The sequence below is a fragment of the Anabrus simplex genome, chromosome 1, assembly GCF_040414725.1.
Source record: "Anabrus simplex isolate iqAnaSimp1 chromosome 1, ASM4041472v1, whole genome shotgun sequence".
Lineage (NCBI taxonomy): Eukaryota > Metazoa > Arthropoda > Insecta > Orthoptera > Tettigoniidae > Anabrus > Anabrus simplex.
This window is the reverse complement of record NC_090265.1, coordinates 285,323,880-285,339,720: the sequence shown is the minus strand read 5'-3', so window position 1 is coordinate 285,339,720 and position 15,841 is coordinate 285,323,880. Positions and strand designations below refer to the sequence as shown.

Sequence of the window (15,841 nt, the reverse complement as noted above, 5' to 3'; positions counted from 1 at the left end):
AACAGCCTGCCTGAATATTGATGGGAAGTAGCTGGGGAGTTAGATAACTTTCTTCTTTAGCATGCCATTCCCCTGGTTTATAAATTTTCTGATACTACTGGTACGTAACACACTGGATCATCATAGCATTCGGGCTATTCAATGCCGAATGAACAATGTGCATATTTAGGGGAATAATGGCAGATGAGTGTTCATGGCAATCTGCGACCTGGTCATCCCAGCTCTGGAACTTTGGGCTATTAGATTGGCACCTCAATCTAACCGCAGCACTGTTCGTTAAAAGTGATAAAAAGTGCGGCTTTCCATTTGATCGAGTATTTTATATGATAGCATTGCTTTTAATTGCTACATTCATACTTACGTTTTTGTAATGACCTATGTTGATTTCAGTTAGGAAAACCACAAAGTCAGTCTTTCTGAGAATCCCGTAGCGAAGCACGGGTACATCAGCTAGTAACAACATAAATGAGAAAACTTAAAAGTGAATTTTCTTACGGAACTGAAACTGGTTTATTACGTTATTACTCAAACTGCTGTATAAGCAAATAAATGAAACGCATACACTGTAGTATTTAGAGTACAGTACTGTACTTACTGTGTACATGTTGATTTTTCTTTGATTTTTCTCCTCAATATAACTAGGTTATATGCACTAACGAGAAATGTCATCCCTTAGGCTTTGTGATGATAGAAATTCTTTGAATCTAACATTGTTCTGATTGATTCAGGCTTCATGCTGCCCCAGCGGATTACCATCTGTTTAGTCCACTTAAAAATGCTCTATGAGGCCTTCGATTCCGCTCCGATCAACAGGTGAAGGAAGCGGCACAATAGTGTTTTTTTTTTTTCTTTACGTTGCACCGACAGAGGTCTTACGGCTACAGTACAGTGGCTTGCTGTGCAACCAAATACCTTTTTTACAGAGGGTGTCAGAAATTTGTGAAACAGTGAATCATCTGCATTGAAAAGCACAGTTATGTTGAAAAATATCAATAAAAAGTGTGCATTTTTTGTAATTATAAAAACTGATTGCAGATACTTATTGACTTGCCCTCATATCCGTAAAGGGTTAATATCTAGAAGAATGTAGTCTTGTTTTTTCTTAAAATTTTGATTTTAGTGCACAAATATTGGCGTAAAATCTTTGATAGCATACGTGGCGGTGTTTCTTGAATCTGTTGTTCATATATATTGACCTCGTTTCTTTCATCATAATGATTCCTCCTGATCTGTACTTCACAAAGTCTGTATTACCACCACTGAAGTGCACATAGCTTTAGCCTTGTGGTGGACTTGTGACTAACTACTTTAATTTTTTTAAATTTATACAGCTTGAATGATGTGTAACCTTTCAGTTGCTATTTCAGCTTTATTCAGGTATTTCTTTCAATGTCTTGAAATCTCTTGTGACTCAATTACTTGTGGCTCGTAATTACTGTACACACTGAGATGTGACATCGCACAGTATGGGAGTATTGCAGCTTACAGTTTGAATGAAAGTGAAGTAAATGAATTATCCCACACCAAACCGAGTTACTAAGTTACGGAGGTGTGCACGTGAGATCAAATTACTGGCAGTGGAACCCCTCAAAATGCATGAACTAATCATCCCACCAACTTGGGATTTGTGCTAAATGATTCTTTGAACTATTGTTGCCAATTTTACTACACACTATTTCTGAGACAATAATTACACTATTTTAATTGCATCTTGAAGCAACCCTTGCAAAGAAAAGGTTACTTCCATTCTGCCTGGAATATGAGTGATCCCTTCTCGATTAGTGTAAGATATAACATAAAATCAATGATTGTGAAGTATGTTCTTTAAGATCAACGGGATATTTGTATTTCCCTCATTGCAACAGCCAACCTACCATATAAAATGCAGGCAATCGTGGTGAATTGTTTGAGAGAGTAATCAAGGTTGTTCAGAAGAGCCGTAATTTTTTCCATAATAGCAAATCAAAGAATGGTTATACACAGTAGCTTTGCCAGCCAGAACAAAAATTCTTATTCCTCACTTGGTTTCTTACGGTTGTAGGTATTGGAGCTTATTTTCCCTTTGAAACTCAGCTGACACTTATTTCCCACATACAAAAATGCTATGCTTGATTCTGGATATTTCAGAAGGTATCTAACTTAGTGTGTCCTGGCAACACTATTGTCTCTCCCAATAACGTCTGGATTAGGACCCATGTGCAGCATCCAGAAGAGATGGATGAATCTGTCTCGTGTAAGAACATTATGAAAAATGGAATATGTGGTAACCATTGCTGAGAATAGTAGTCTTGTATAATACTAAAATTTCAGTGAATGTCAACTTTGTCCAGTTCCTGCACGTAGACGGTTTCATTCTAGGCATCAGTTTACAGTTTTTCCTTGGCTTGTTTGATAGTTATACCTGCAGTAACTATTTTGTTAGTTATGCTTTATTGATACAAATCATTAATAAAAAAATTGGCCAGGCTGAGTGGCAGAAACTCTTTCTGACACCATCTTAGTGGATTTGATCCTGGTTCAGCCTTGTGGTATTTGGAGGTGCTCAGATACGTCAGCTTTGTGTCGGCAGATCTACTGGCACGTGAAAGAACCCCTGCTGGACTAAATTGTAGCACTTTGGCATCTCTGAAAACCAGGAAGAAGGAATTTAAAACAAATAACATTGTATGTGTATGTTGGGTACTCAGCCCGAAGGCTGGTTTGATCCTCCACATTCCCGCCAACAGCTGTCATAGATAGCCTAGGCGTCACTGAAGAGGCATACTAGCGAAATGAGGAGTGAGGTAGTTTCTCATTGTTTTCCTCACTGAGCCAGAAGTTGCTATTACATATCAGTCTGCCAAGCCCACTGAAATTGTGCACCAACCGACCACCATAACGGGGGCTAGCTGTAAACGGAATGGTATTACTAGCATCACTCATACCTCGGTCACCTTCATATTGTCAAAGCCAAGGATGACATTGAGATAGGTCAATGAAAGTTACAAATTTATTCTAGCCCATACCAGAAGACATAGTGCACTGAAAACACTACATCTTGCCAGCAAAGGCATTACATTATTAATAAAAAATGTACAATAAGGAAACAGTTTACCCTCAAAAGTCCACAGTGTCTTTCTAAGATAATTCCTTATATTGTACCTTAAAGAAGAAAAAGTACTTGAGTAGTGGAACCAGGCTAAGTGGTTCAGATGCTTAAGGCGCTGGCTTTGAGCGCAAATTGGCAAGTTTGATCTTGGCTCAGTCATGTGGTATTGGAAGATGCTAAAATACGTCAATCCTGTGTTGGTAGATTTAGGGTCATGCAAAAGAACACACGCGGGACAGAATTCCGCACCTCTGTCTCCGGAAACGGTTGGTGGTGGTGGGACGTAAAGATAACATCATTTTATGGTAGAGCTAACAAAAAGGAAAAAAATATTGAACTTAGACAGAGGATGGTCAAGTGCTATATGTGGTCAGCCTTGCTATTTGATGTGGAAACATGGACTCTCAAGAACATATCAGTGAAACGCTTGAAGCCTTTGAAATGTGGATCCACCGTAGGGTGCTCAGGATTTCGTGGGTTGCACGACTAACAAACCAAGAAGTACTCAGAAGAGCAAGTCGGGAACTTGTTCAAACGTTAAAACGCCGGAAGATCTCTTACCTTGGCCATTCTTAGAAATGACTGTTACCTCATCTTAGAGCGGATTGTACATGGCAAAATACAGGGTCGAAGAGGTGTCGGGAGGAGGCAAACATCATGGCTTGGAAACATCAAAAATGGGCTGGAATTCACAGTGTTGAAAGACTTTTCCACGTAACAAGAGATCGTACTGCATTCGCCAGTGATCGCCAATGCCAAGGGGACCTAATATGGTATGAAGAAGAAGAAGAAGAAGAAGAAGAGTTAAGATATGGATGAAATTACTGCAGGTTATGAAACTGTAAATTATGTCGTGAATGTCCTGGAAGTTATGGCTTTTTCAATGCTTTCTGTTTTGTCGTGTTGGCTGTATTTAGATTTCACTCTCGTTTTCTCATTGCCTGGTTCTGAGGCTAATTGATCATCAAAGAGTCCTGGTTTCAATTTCAGGCTGGGTCGGGGATTTTAAGTTCCATTGGTCGATTCCTCTGGTTCGGGGGTTGGGTGTTTATTCTGTCTTCAACATTAGATTTCATCCTTGGCAAGGCTCCATCCTCAGACGTTCAGGTAGCTCATGGGCGTCAAATTGAAATATATGCAGCATGCCTTCTTCGGAGGCCGAATGCCATTATTATTTGTTCATTTATTGTATGCAACTAATTAAAAATAATACCTATTGCATTCTGGCCTACAGGATAAGAGAACAATTGGCAATTCGTATTTTAATGTTATTTATCTTTTAGTTTGTTAGCTACTGACTCCTTCTTGTTATGAATAAAAGTTAACTCATGATTCAATCTTCCATAATTAATTTGTGATTGTGTGAATGAAAATTATTCCCATGGTGGGTTACATGACATGGCATTTCATGTTGCTTGTGTATATGATCTGTATCAAACATTTGTCAATGATCCCGCTAGAAGTATTCAGTACATTCATGTAAGAATGTGTTCTGAGAATGTATTTCTTCATCTTATTAATACTCTTGCTGTTGTGGATATTTCTATTAAAACCTATTTTGCGTTGTTTTGTATCTCCAGTTTTCATATGCAGCTTTGCATGAGACTTACAGTATTGTCTTATTTCAGCCTGCTCCTCCAAATTCTCAACCGTCTGTACCTGGTCTAGAAGTAGAACCTCCAACCAAGAAAGCGAAAGCTGAGGGTAAGTACGAAAACAATTTGTTACCTGTTATTAAAATTGAACCTTAGTAATAGTATGGGATATGATCACATATATATGTTTAAAGTTCTTTTTATTATCAGGACAGGTTATAACTGTAAATAGTATTGTTTATTACTCACACGGGTTTAAAAAAAATGTATAGCGGGCATACAAAAAAAGATAGGCCGTTGAGTATTACACGTGTACTAATCTCCATCGTCTCTCTCTGTTTCTGAGTTGTTACAGGATTTCTCTGAAGCCAAAACCAAGTGATCCACTAAGTTAACTACCAGTGGAGAAATGTGACTTCACCTTTCTTTGTGTTCACAATAGGGCATGGGGAGTTATTTCTGTTACGTGTTATTCATCTTTTTGTCCCAACAAATTGCTTATTAATCCTTTTGGTAGTAGGTTATGTTCTATCATGTCTCCATTAACATAATTTCAAAGTTACAATTTTGTATCTTTCATTATTTACCACAAGATTTTCTTGAAGAAATAAAACTCATATCTATTTAACATGATTTCTTTTAAGATTGTCTCTGATCTGAATTTTGTTCTAGAACAAAATTGAAGTTAATGTATTGTGGTAGATTTTGAATTGAATAACGGTCATGCATTTAATTTATTTCATAGAAGAGTGTCCCTCATTTTACTAATCAACATTTTTTTTTTTACATAGCTAATTTTATTTTACATATTGTTATTTGTACAGTATATTGCTACATCCATTATGCACAGTGTCATTTCTCTTCATATCTCAATCCCTTTAAACTACTTAAGTTTACAATTGAGACTGTTATCAAAACTTTCTAAATCAGGGTTGTCGGGTGGGTATAGCAGCGTTGTCAGTTCCACTATTTGGGTAGAGTCCTCGGTTTTCAAATGGTGTGTGTTCGAACATTGTTGTGCAACAGCAGAACAATCATCGGATGAACATAATTCAGTCAAGCGTGAAGTTCCTTTGGTGATAACACATATCCATCGAAATTGTGGTTCCTTGAGCCATGATGGCTGCAAGCAGAACTCCTTTCTGATCCTATAGATTGGTAGCCATCTCTTTTCCTGTCGAAGATGACAGTTGAAATTTGTTTTATGGGCGAATTTACACAATGGCACGCTCCATTCATACCCTCTTCATCTCTGGTTCAGAATTGTGCAGTTGCGTTTAATCTTCCCATCAGTTTTTTTAAAGGAAGTCTCTCCACTATTTTCATACTGTGCTGAGAGTTTTCTGAACAAAATTTTTTTTTTGCTAGGGGCTTTACGTCGCACCGACAGAGATAGGTCTTATGGCGACGATGGGCGATAGGAAAGGCCTAGGAGTTGGAAGGAAGCGGCCGTGGCCTTAATTAAGGTACAGCCCCAGCATTTGCCTGGTGTGAAAATGGGAAACCACGGAGAACCATCTTCAGGGCTGCCGATAGTGGGATTCGAACCTACTATCTCCCGGATGCAAGCTCACAGCCGCGCGCCTCTACGTGCACGGCCAACTCGCCCAGTCTTTGTTTCTTTATAGGCAAATGTCAACATTCTTGGAACCCAACCATAGTAAACCTCTGTCAGAATTGTTAGTATTCTACACACGCTTCCCCAGTTGGTGAAACTTTTTGCTCACAGTTTGGCATTTGTTGTCTGTAGTGCTGTGCATTGGGAAAGTGTTTGTACAGTCTGACAGTCTGAGAATATTTTTGAATTTGACTTGACTGTGGCCTGATTTTCTCTGTGTTCAGCAACTACTGTAAAATCCTGAATACCATCCACCACTGAATAAGACCTGCACACCTGAATTTCTAACGTCAACATTTTGTAAAAAATAAATCGCATGTTTACTTAACCAATTTTAATAATTTCTGTGAATGTCACTAAATTGCTAATTTAAAACACTTTACAAGTAATAAAAATACTAAAAACACCTTACTGAAACATGAAACCAGTTCAGTGTACAAATCAGTTGTGATTCAATGTCATCTGAACTACCAACATCGAACATTGATCACTGCTGCCTTCCCATATATTTCCGTCCTCCCTGTCATCCATAGAATTTGAAATTCCACGTTTCTTGAAACTTTTCGTCACCAAGTTGTGGAGATGCGATCCCAAGCAGTCTTTACCCATTTGCATAGAAGTTCCACTTCGGGTCCTTTTAAGTCGTTCAGTTGGTGTCAGTACGTGATCGCCTGCAGACGCCACCAACTCGGTGTTGAGCAGTTTCAATGTAGCTTTGTAAGGCTAGTTCAAACATCCAATGGCTGTAGCATAGAGGAATTATTGCCAAATCCTTTACAGTGTTTGTAGTATGCCTGCGAAAACTGTCGAGCAGGCTCTTCTGCAATAAAGCTCCCGGGGGATGTTGCCAAATACACTTACCCCAGTCCTCAATTAGCTCACTGCCCATCCAGCTGGATTCTTGGGTTCAAACGAAAATACCAGACGGATAATTTCTTTTCGGAAGGGTTTTTCTCATCAGAACCACATACGGAGGAAGTTTGTTTCTGTCAACGCATATAAATCACTGTGCAGCATTACTTCATGCCACCACTTGTCCTGACGGGTGAACTGTATCGTGTAGTGCATACCTGCCAAGTATTCTGGTTTTTCCGTAAAATGTACGGAATTTGAGTGTGTTTTACGGTTGTACCGATGAACATTATTGTACGGATTTTGAATATCCACGCTTGGTTTCACTTTCTGCGGTCAAATCGGATTTGTTTGACTTTCGATAGTAGCTGGTAATATGAGATGCAGTGTTTGAAATTTGACCGGTAAATGTATCGATAATCACATTATCGATTATCACTGTGCTTTTGTCACCTGTTCGACCTCAACTGCTACTTCATTCAATGAGATGTTCCCAAACAAGTAGCAGGCTGCGATTTTGAAGAAAAGAAATCCATGAAAAGCACGCCGTGAATGTATATATAAAACAACTTTAGTAACTGCTTCGTGCTTCGTAGCAATTGAAAGGCTTTGTTTGTGTACGTGTGTAACATTGGCGGTAGTTCTGAAACTCGTGAAATTGTGTGATGAATTTTTAAACGATTTTTAGTTGTGTTCATAATGAGTTACTAAGAAACTGTTATCAGTCTTTTTGTGAGGCATATTCTGCTTGATTTCCTTGTTTTATACGATCACGGAAAATGTTCCCAGTGTTAAGTGAAAACAGATGAGCACTCACCAAGATGTAACTTCATGTATTTAATTTCAGGGTTGACCATAACATATACAGTAAAACCTCAATGCATCGTTTTCAGGGGGCAGGGGGAAAATGACGACGGATGCGGGAAAAATATAAATGCGGGCAAGATAAAAAATAGGGGGAAAGCAAAATAATAAAATACGGTACTGAGTTGGGACGTTTTTCGTTATGTAAATATATTATGATAATCCACAAGGTACGACGCGATTCATCATCCTGCGAGTAATTAAAACGTATCTGGCCAGCCTATACCAACACAGAAAATGGTGGCAAATTTGAGTTTTACGCTGTCTACATTTTTAATTCTTGTAAATAAGAATACTTCTAGGGGTCGGTTAATGGGCCGAGGAGATGCGTTGGCGCCAGGAGCCTCGTAGTGAGATTGCGCGTGAATAACCTGCGCACAGCACTCCAGCCTACAAGATCCTTGTTCAAGACTAGCTACTTAGAATCGCTTGTACATTCTCGCGTCACAGGTTGCCGCTATTATATGCTAAGAGTTTTGAGCAGTCCCTCTAAATTCAAGAAAATGTTGCGTATATTTTTCTTACGCATGATTGATCAGTGTGGGAAAATTGTGACCGAGAACAAATAATTTTTCGACGATTGATGCGACAAAAACGATAGTTCGAGAAACGATAGATGAGGGGAAATTTAACATTGGTTTATATGGAACATTTTTTTGGACCGAATAAATTCAACGATGGATACGGGAAAACGGCAGTTTCGGGAATGATGCATCGAGGTTCTACTGTATTTGACTTCTATTAGTATTGTTCAAAGTCTTGAGACAATGAAAAAGGACGGTAAGGGCCTAAAAATTTCCGCTTAAGAATCTTCTGGATTTCACTTTTCGAAAGTTGGCAGGTATGGTGTAGTGGTATTTCAGAATCAATGGGCGTCTGATCAGCATTTCAGATTTGAGAAAGCAAGTACGAATATTGTTTCCGCAAACTTATAACATGGCGATGAAAGGCCATAACATTTTCTTCGTAGAAGTTGCTTTGCGATCTCTCAAACGATTTTAGTTGACATATTTCAGTCAATACACCATCATCTAGTTCATGACTTTATTACGTATTTATAAAGCCGTCCTTCAGTTTCAGGAAACTGCACTCTGCCTTTGGGAAGTTCCTTGATCACTTTTTATAACATTTCCTTCTTCCTCCAATTGCGAATACATGATTCATAAAAAAATATCCAAACACCCTGAAATAAAGAATGTAGAATATGGAAATTTTGGCAATACATTTGTCGAGGTTACATTTAATTGATTAAAGGTACAAGACCACGGGTTAATATCCGCACGAGAAAAGCCCTTGCAAAATTGCCATGCTGGTCCATTAATAACCGGTGTAATCGCCTGACTGTTGAATGCAGGCATGCAAACTTACATCCATTGTGTCGTACAGGTACCAGATGTGCACATCTACTGTCCGGGTGTGTGCGATAACCACGAGTGTGCTCCTGCTGTCATAGGAAATAGCTCCCCAGTGCAGAACTCTCAGTGTAAGTCCAGTGTGTCGACGCTGCTGACAGGGGGAATGCTGACGCTTACCTGGCCTGCTTCTAATCAACACTCGACCATAACTGGCACCAGGGCACAACCAGCATTCATCAGAAAACGCAACAGACCACCACTCCACTCTCCAGTGAGCTTTCACTTGACACCACTGAAGTCGCAGACGCCGCAGGGCGTCTGCCTCGGAGCTGTCCTTCGAGTAACCAATTTCGAACTGTTCGTTGCGTCACTGTGGTGCCAACTGCTGCTCGATTTGCTCCTGTAGACTCAGTCCGCTGCGCCACGGCCATGCGCCGAATACAGCGGTCCTCCCTCGTGGTGTTGTCACGGAAGTCCAGATCCTGGTCTTCTTGCGAGTATACCTCCTGTTGAATAATGCTGCCATCACGCATGCACAGCGGAGACATTCCTGCAAAGTCGTTTTGCAATAGCGCGGAAGGCAAATCCACCTTCGTGCAGGCCTTATATACAGCCTTGTTCTACCGCAATGAGCTGTTGATACTGGCCTTTTCATAGTCAATGGCATTCTTGACCTGTTACATGTGATAAAATTCATTTTTGGGTCGTATTGAAAATATTTGTATTAAATAACACTTGCATGTTTTATTATTCATCCACCTATTCAATACAATACAATTTTAAAAATTAGGACATTGTCCTTATCAAAGTTAACATGAAATTAATATATTATATGGTACATGTTTTGCCTATCAATAGTAGGCATCATCAGCCACATTTTTCACCTTAGGATAGATCAGGTACCTGATTGGAAATAATTTATGAATGCTGTTAAAAACTATGTCATTTAAAATGTATTGGAGATTGTTAAACACTATTACAATATAAAATGTAGTATGCTGTTCTTCTTCTTTTCCTGCCGCGTTTCCCACACCTGTGGGGTCGTGGGTGCGAACTGTGTCGCTTGCGTCATTTGGCCCTGTTTTACGGCCGGATGCCCTTCCTGACGCCAACCCTCTATGGAGGGATGTAAGCACTATTGCGTGTTTCTGTGGTGGTTGGTAGTGTAGTATGTTGTGTGAATATGATGAGGAGAGTGTTGGGACGGACATATACACCCAGTCCCCGAGCCAGAAGAATTAATCAGAAGCGATTAAAATCCCCGACCCGGCCGGGAATCGAACCCGGGACCCTCTGAACCGAAGGCCAGTACGCTGACCATTCAGCCAACGAGTCTGACAATATTTGTGATAATATTGGAGTCTAAAAACATGATAATTATTTGACAATTATGAAATATTAAAAGATGTTACAATAGAGATAAAAATAAGAAAACGCATTCCATTTAGTTGTCAGATGGCGTATTGTTAAAAACTTATGGAAAGTTGAGCAGTGGTAATGGTCGTTGGTTCTTTGTCTGGTTCCTTTTGAGATAATAGTAGTTGGAAATGTTGGTGCCGTAGGCTATATTAGTCTTTGTAGGCGTCATTAGACCATTTTCTTTGATGTGGTAAGAGTTTGTAATGTGTATGGCTCTTTGCTGTTGGGCATGTTGAGGTGAGCGTATTAGTTGGAAGGGAACGTTGTTGTCATTCGGTGGTTAGCCAAAGATGTGATGAGTTCTGTACTTAGAGTTAATTTAAAAATTTAATGAACAACCATAATTGGAATTAAGGAGCTGAATAGTGGAAGTTAAATGAAGAGTATTGACACTTACCCCTTCGACTGCTGAGATATTATCTTACGTTGAGAGTTTTAGAGTAACTGGCAGTCGTCGAGCTCTTACTACGTCTGTTGTATTTGTAAAGTCTTGGTGGAGGGGGTTGAGCTTGGGAATTCGTGGCTGAGGGCCCATTCGCTGCGCATGAAAATAAATGAAAATCAATATTTTAATAACTTCAAGAACCAACGACCATTACCATTGCTCAACTTTCCATAAGTTTTTAACAATACGCCATCTGACAACTAAATGGAATGTGTTTTCTGATTTTTATCTCTATTGTAACATCTTTTAATATGTCATAATTGTCAGATAATTATCATGTTTTTAGACTCCAATATTATCACAAATATTGTCAAATAACAGCATACTACATTTTATATTGTAATAGTGTTTAGCAATCTCCAATACATTTTAAACGACATAGTTTTTAACAGCATTCATAAATTATTTCCAATCAGGTACCTGACTTATCCTAAGGTGAAAAATGTGGCTGATGATGCCTACTATTGATAGGCGAAACATGTACCATATAATATATTAATTTCATGTTAACAACTTTGATAAGGACAATGTCCTATTTTTTAAAATTGTATTGTATTGAATAGGTGGATGAATAATAAAACATACAAGTGTTATTTAATTCTTGACCTACTCAAGTCATTCTGTTTAATCTCACAGGTAACTAACGCTCTCGCACAGTACAGCCCGTATTTAAAGCAAACCTGATGTGCATTGTCATGGGGTCCCTACCAGCGCCACGCTATTGCAGTATGCAGGAAATTTGAATCAGCATTATCTTTCAGATGTATAAACACGCCTACCAACGTTTGTTAATCTAGCACTACCCCTTCTTGATGTTTGGATATTTTTTCCATCAGCGTATTTTGTGCCGGTGGCATGATTTCTGATTGTTTTCATTACAAGTTTTAATTTTCGGACTCGCAGTATTTGACTGTAAACAGCTTTTTGAATTCCTCATGTTACCATTGATTCTTCTTCACTCTGAACACAAAGCATTAATTAACTGCCACACCGTATGATTCGTTATCGCGGAAGCGAGCGACGGAGGGAGATTTCAGCCGTTGCCAATTCGCAACATGAAACCGCTGTTAATACGTCTTTGTAACAATGTATTATGAGACCATGATAGGAAAGGCCTAAATATGACCCACACCCGAATTTAAGGAGTAATATTACTGTAAAAAAAAGTGTGAGTGGTATTTAGGATTATACGGTATTGTCAGGAACATATGTGCTTACGCTTATTTCGATCTCTTGTGAGTGTTAGCCACTGTCTCATTCTCGCAACCTAGGAACTCGTATACTGTGCGTTGCTGTTGACAAAAAGCACAGCAGTGTACTTTGTGCATTCTTTGATGGATTGTCTGCTATGATAGGTTTCAGTACATCATTTATATTAGAACATATTTATATATATTTTAGTAATGCCTTTCATGATTATAAATACAGAGAGTTTGAGGATGGAATCAATAGCTCTATGGGTAGAGATGGTGTAAAGTATTCATTCATAACCTCTCCTATTGTATAACCGCTGAACTATATTATGAAGTCATGGCTACTCCTAGTTCTTGTATTCGATACAATCTTCAGGGAAACTAAAAATTACCGACATGAATTTATGTAGATGAGCTGTTAGGCAGCGGGAATTGGGTGGTAATTATTTTGAAATTAATGTATATTTCCTCATTCTCCGTAATGTTAAAAATTGCCTAAACAATATTTTGTTATAAATTACCATTGTTTGGAATTCATTCAGTTGAGCGTAAAGGAAAAAAAGTGACATTTTATGTTCTTGGAAATACGATTAAAACTTCAAGATTCATAGTTAATTTTGTGTTCATTTCAAGATATTTTTAAGTGCTTATAATAGTTTCACATACAATAATTAGTCTTGTTCCTTTTTTTCCCTTAAGTTTGTGTATTGAATGTTTTTCTTACTGAAACATTATCATTTTGTTATTGCCTTACAGCCATGACTTGTTCACCTTTGCCTGCTATCTGAGTTTTCATGTTTTAACAAGAAAGTAGAATTGTGATTGATACATATGATGCATTGCTAGATGATTTGAAATGGCAAAACAATAAATTTAAAATGTCTAAACAGTCTTTGTTTCTATTTTGTACCTGTTCCTTTCAACATGTTTACAAATCTGTAAAGGATTTAAAAATTTACCTTCCAGTTGCCCCCCTTGGGGATAATTGGGTGGTGGTATATACATTTTATCATAGAATCACTTATTTGCAAGTGATTGTATTTAGAAGTTTGGATCCTGTGCTCTCTGAATATAAAGATCACAGCTAACTAGAAACTAGGGAAAAGGTTTCAGAAAACATACCACCCAATTTCCCCCTTTCATGAAATTTTTGGGGTCTATAAATGATACTCCATGCTGATACCTTGCAGCTATAGCAATTTTTATAATTCTGTAGAAAATAGGTCAAACTGTTTTCTTGTTTCCTATTGTGATTGTTGGCACGCAATATTTCTCCATCATAGAGTTGCCCTGTATTGAAGTGAGTAGGAAGATAACTTGCAATAATAGTGATTTCAAAACTTATCTGGAAATTAAATTTATTTTTTTTTCCTTACGAGTTACTGCATGTTAATTTTCAACGTACCATGCTGAGATATATTGTTTGCAGTAATTTATTCTGTTCATTCTTCATCAGTTTTTATACTTCCTGCTGTACTGTATTAGATCCCCTTTTTGTTCACTTAACTACAAAAGTTGATGTCCAATTTGCAGTAGCCTCCAATATTAAGTGAACACATGACTTCTGGCTATAAAGAACTACACATTGTGCATGTTTGCATTTTGCACTATTTGTTAACAAATTTATGATCATATTCTGAGTCTTTGATTACATTTGTAGGTTGGTAATATTTCCAAATTAAATTTTAAAAAATATAACAATGACCATTAAACTCAAGACTTTTAGGCCTACGTGTTGTGTAAATGTAATCAGTCGGGTTTATTTATTCTTCTGTAATGTTATTCATTTCATTTCGTTTACTCGTCTGATAAGGCATCTGGTAATAAAAACTTGGTACCAAGATTCATCTCACTTCATACCCAACCGCGTGGAGAAACTGTGTAAGGGTTGAACATAGTTTTATTTATTATATCATGCAATATTAGTACAAAAGAACTTCTGTAATACCAGTCATTTATCTCTGTCAGTTGAGCAGTAGGCCTATCACTCAGTAAACCTTATCACTGCTTTCATTTGAATTGTCGTTTCTGCCGCCAACTTCCCTGCTACCGGTGTCAGCATCTCAAATGACAGCTTCACTGCCATCGAGAACATCCAAAACTTTCTGCAGCAGTTGTGCTCCCGATTAGTGGCCAAACAGTACATATCTATTCACTGATGATATTTAGATATGTCTCTGTATTCTCCCAGTCGGTGTATGTGTAGCAGAAGCAAATAGACTTGCTGTAAAAAGTCTGCATACCCACCAGCTAATCGCTAATTTTATGAGTTGCACATCCAAATGTAATACATAAGGACTTTTAACATTCTTTGGATAATTGCGGCTGTCGAAAGGAAGACTTTCATTTTAAGTATACTTCATGCCTGTTATCTACATTTATCACATCAGGATTTACTTGAACAGCTGTAATCGGGACAGCGAGACGCTTTGTTTAGGTCGCTTGCTATGCCTAACAGCAACATCCATGAATACTTCTTAACTAAACTTATCATCCTGTAGTGTAGCAGGTCTTTTCAAGAATTCCCTCAGTGGAAGTGAGCTACATGCATCATTTTACTGCCTACCAACCTTCTTGCCATTCTTAAATCTCTGGGAGTACCGAGTATCGAACTTTGCTGCTGAGAACGGCAGCTAATTTTGCTAACCGTTACGCAGCGGAGGCGAACATTCTTAACCCCTTAACTGTGGTTGACTCCATCTACTAGCATATTTAAAAAAAACTTCCTTTCTGCTACACGTAGTTATTACAGACCCGTTCATTTTTATTCTATCTCATGCCGGCCGTGTAGTTCGTGCCTAGGCAGCAGCTAGACAGCTGTCTCTTGTTGCTTTGTGCGGTCTGCACAAAATTTTGTTGTAAAGTATTATTTGTATATACAGTACATTGAAATGAGTTAAATTGACGAGTTACTGCAATGGTACATTTGTTCTGCGTACTCCATTGTGTATGTTCTGATAACTTTTTGTAAATCGGTTTGTGTATGTTGATTAACTGTTGCATGTGGAGTGTACATGGGTTGGGTATGAAAGACATTGAATCGTATCGGCGAAGATGAAATAGTGGGATATTTATTACAAGATGCTGACAGTGACATATTAACTGATGGACAAAGTGACACTGAAAAGGGCGACCCAGAAATGCTAGAAAGTGATGCTATATGGGCTGACATTCAGAGTAAGCCTAGGTCTAGAATTCCTTGCATTGCTTTTCATGTAATTCTGGTATATGATCCGTTAAGCATTTTTGAATTATTTCTTACTGCTGAACTATGTGGAGATGCCAACTATTACGATTAAATCATATTAATTACACATTACCTGTTTTAATTACCCCTTTACGAATGACACGCCACAAATTACGATTTTTTGTTGATTTTTAAATGTAGGTATGTGAAGTGCTCATGTACGCA

At 38.3% G+C, this 15,841-nt stretch overlaps 1 protein-coding gene across 2 annotated transcripts in view; it reads left to right on the top strand.

Moving 5' to 3' along the window:
• hfp (Poly(U)-binding-splicing factor hfp) overlaps positions 1–15,841 on the top strand; it is a 579,337-nt gene that overhangs the window by 70,341 nt on the left and 493,155 nt on the right. For both annotated transcript variants that reach the window (XM_067159786.2, XM_067159787.2), the window contains exon 2: positions 4,717–4,792. In XM_067159786.2, coding sequence (XP_067015887.1) covers positions 4,717–4,792 — 76 coding nt within the window. The remainder of the gene's footprint in view (positions 1–4,716; positions 4,793–15,841) is intronic.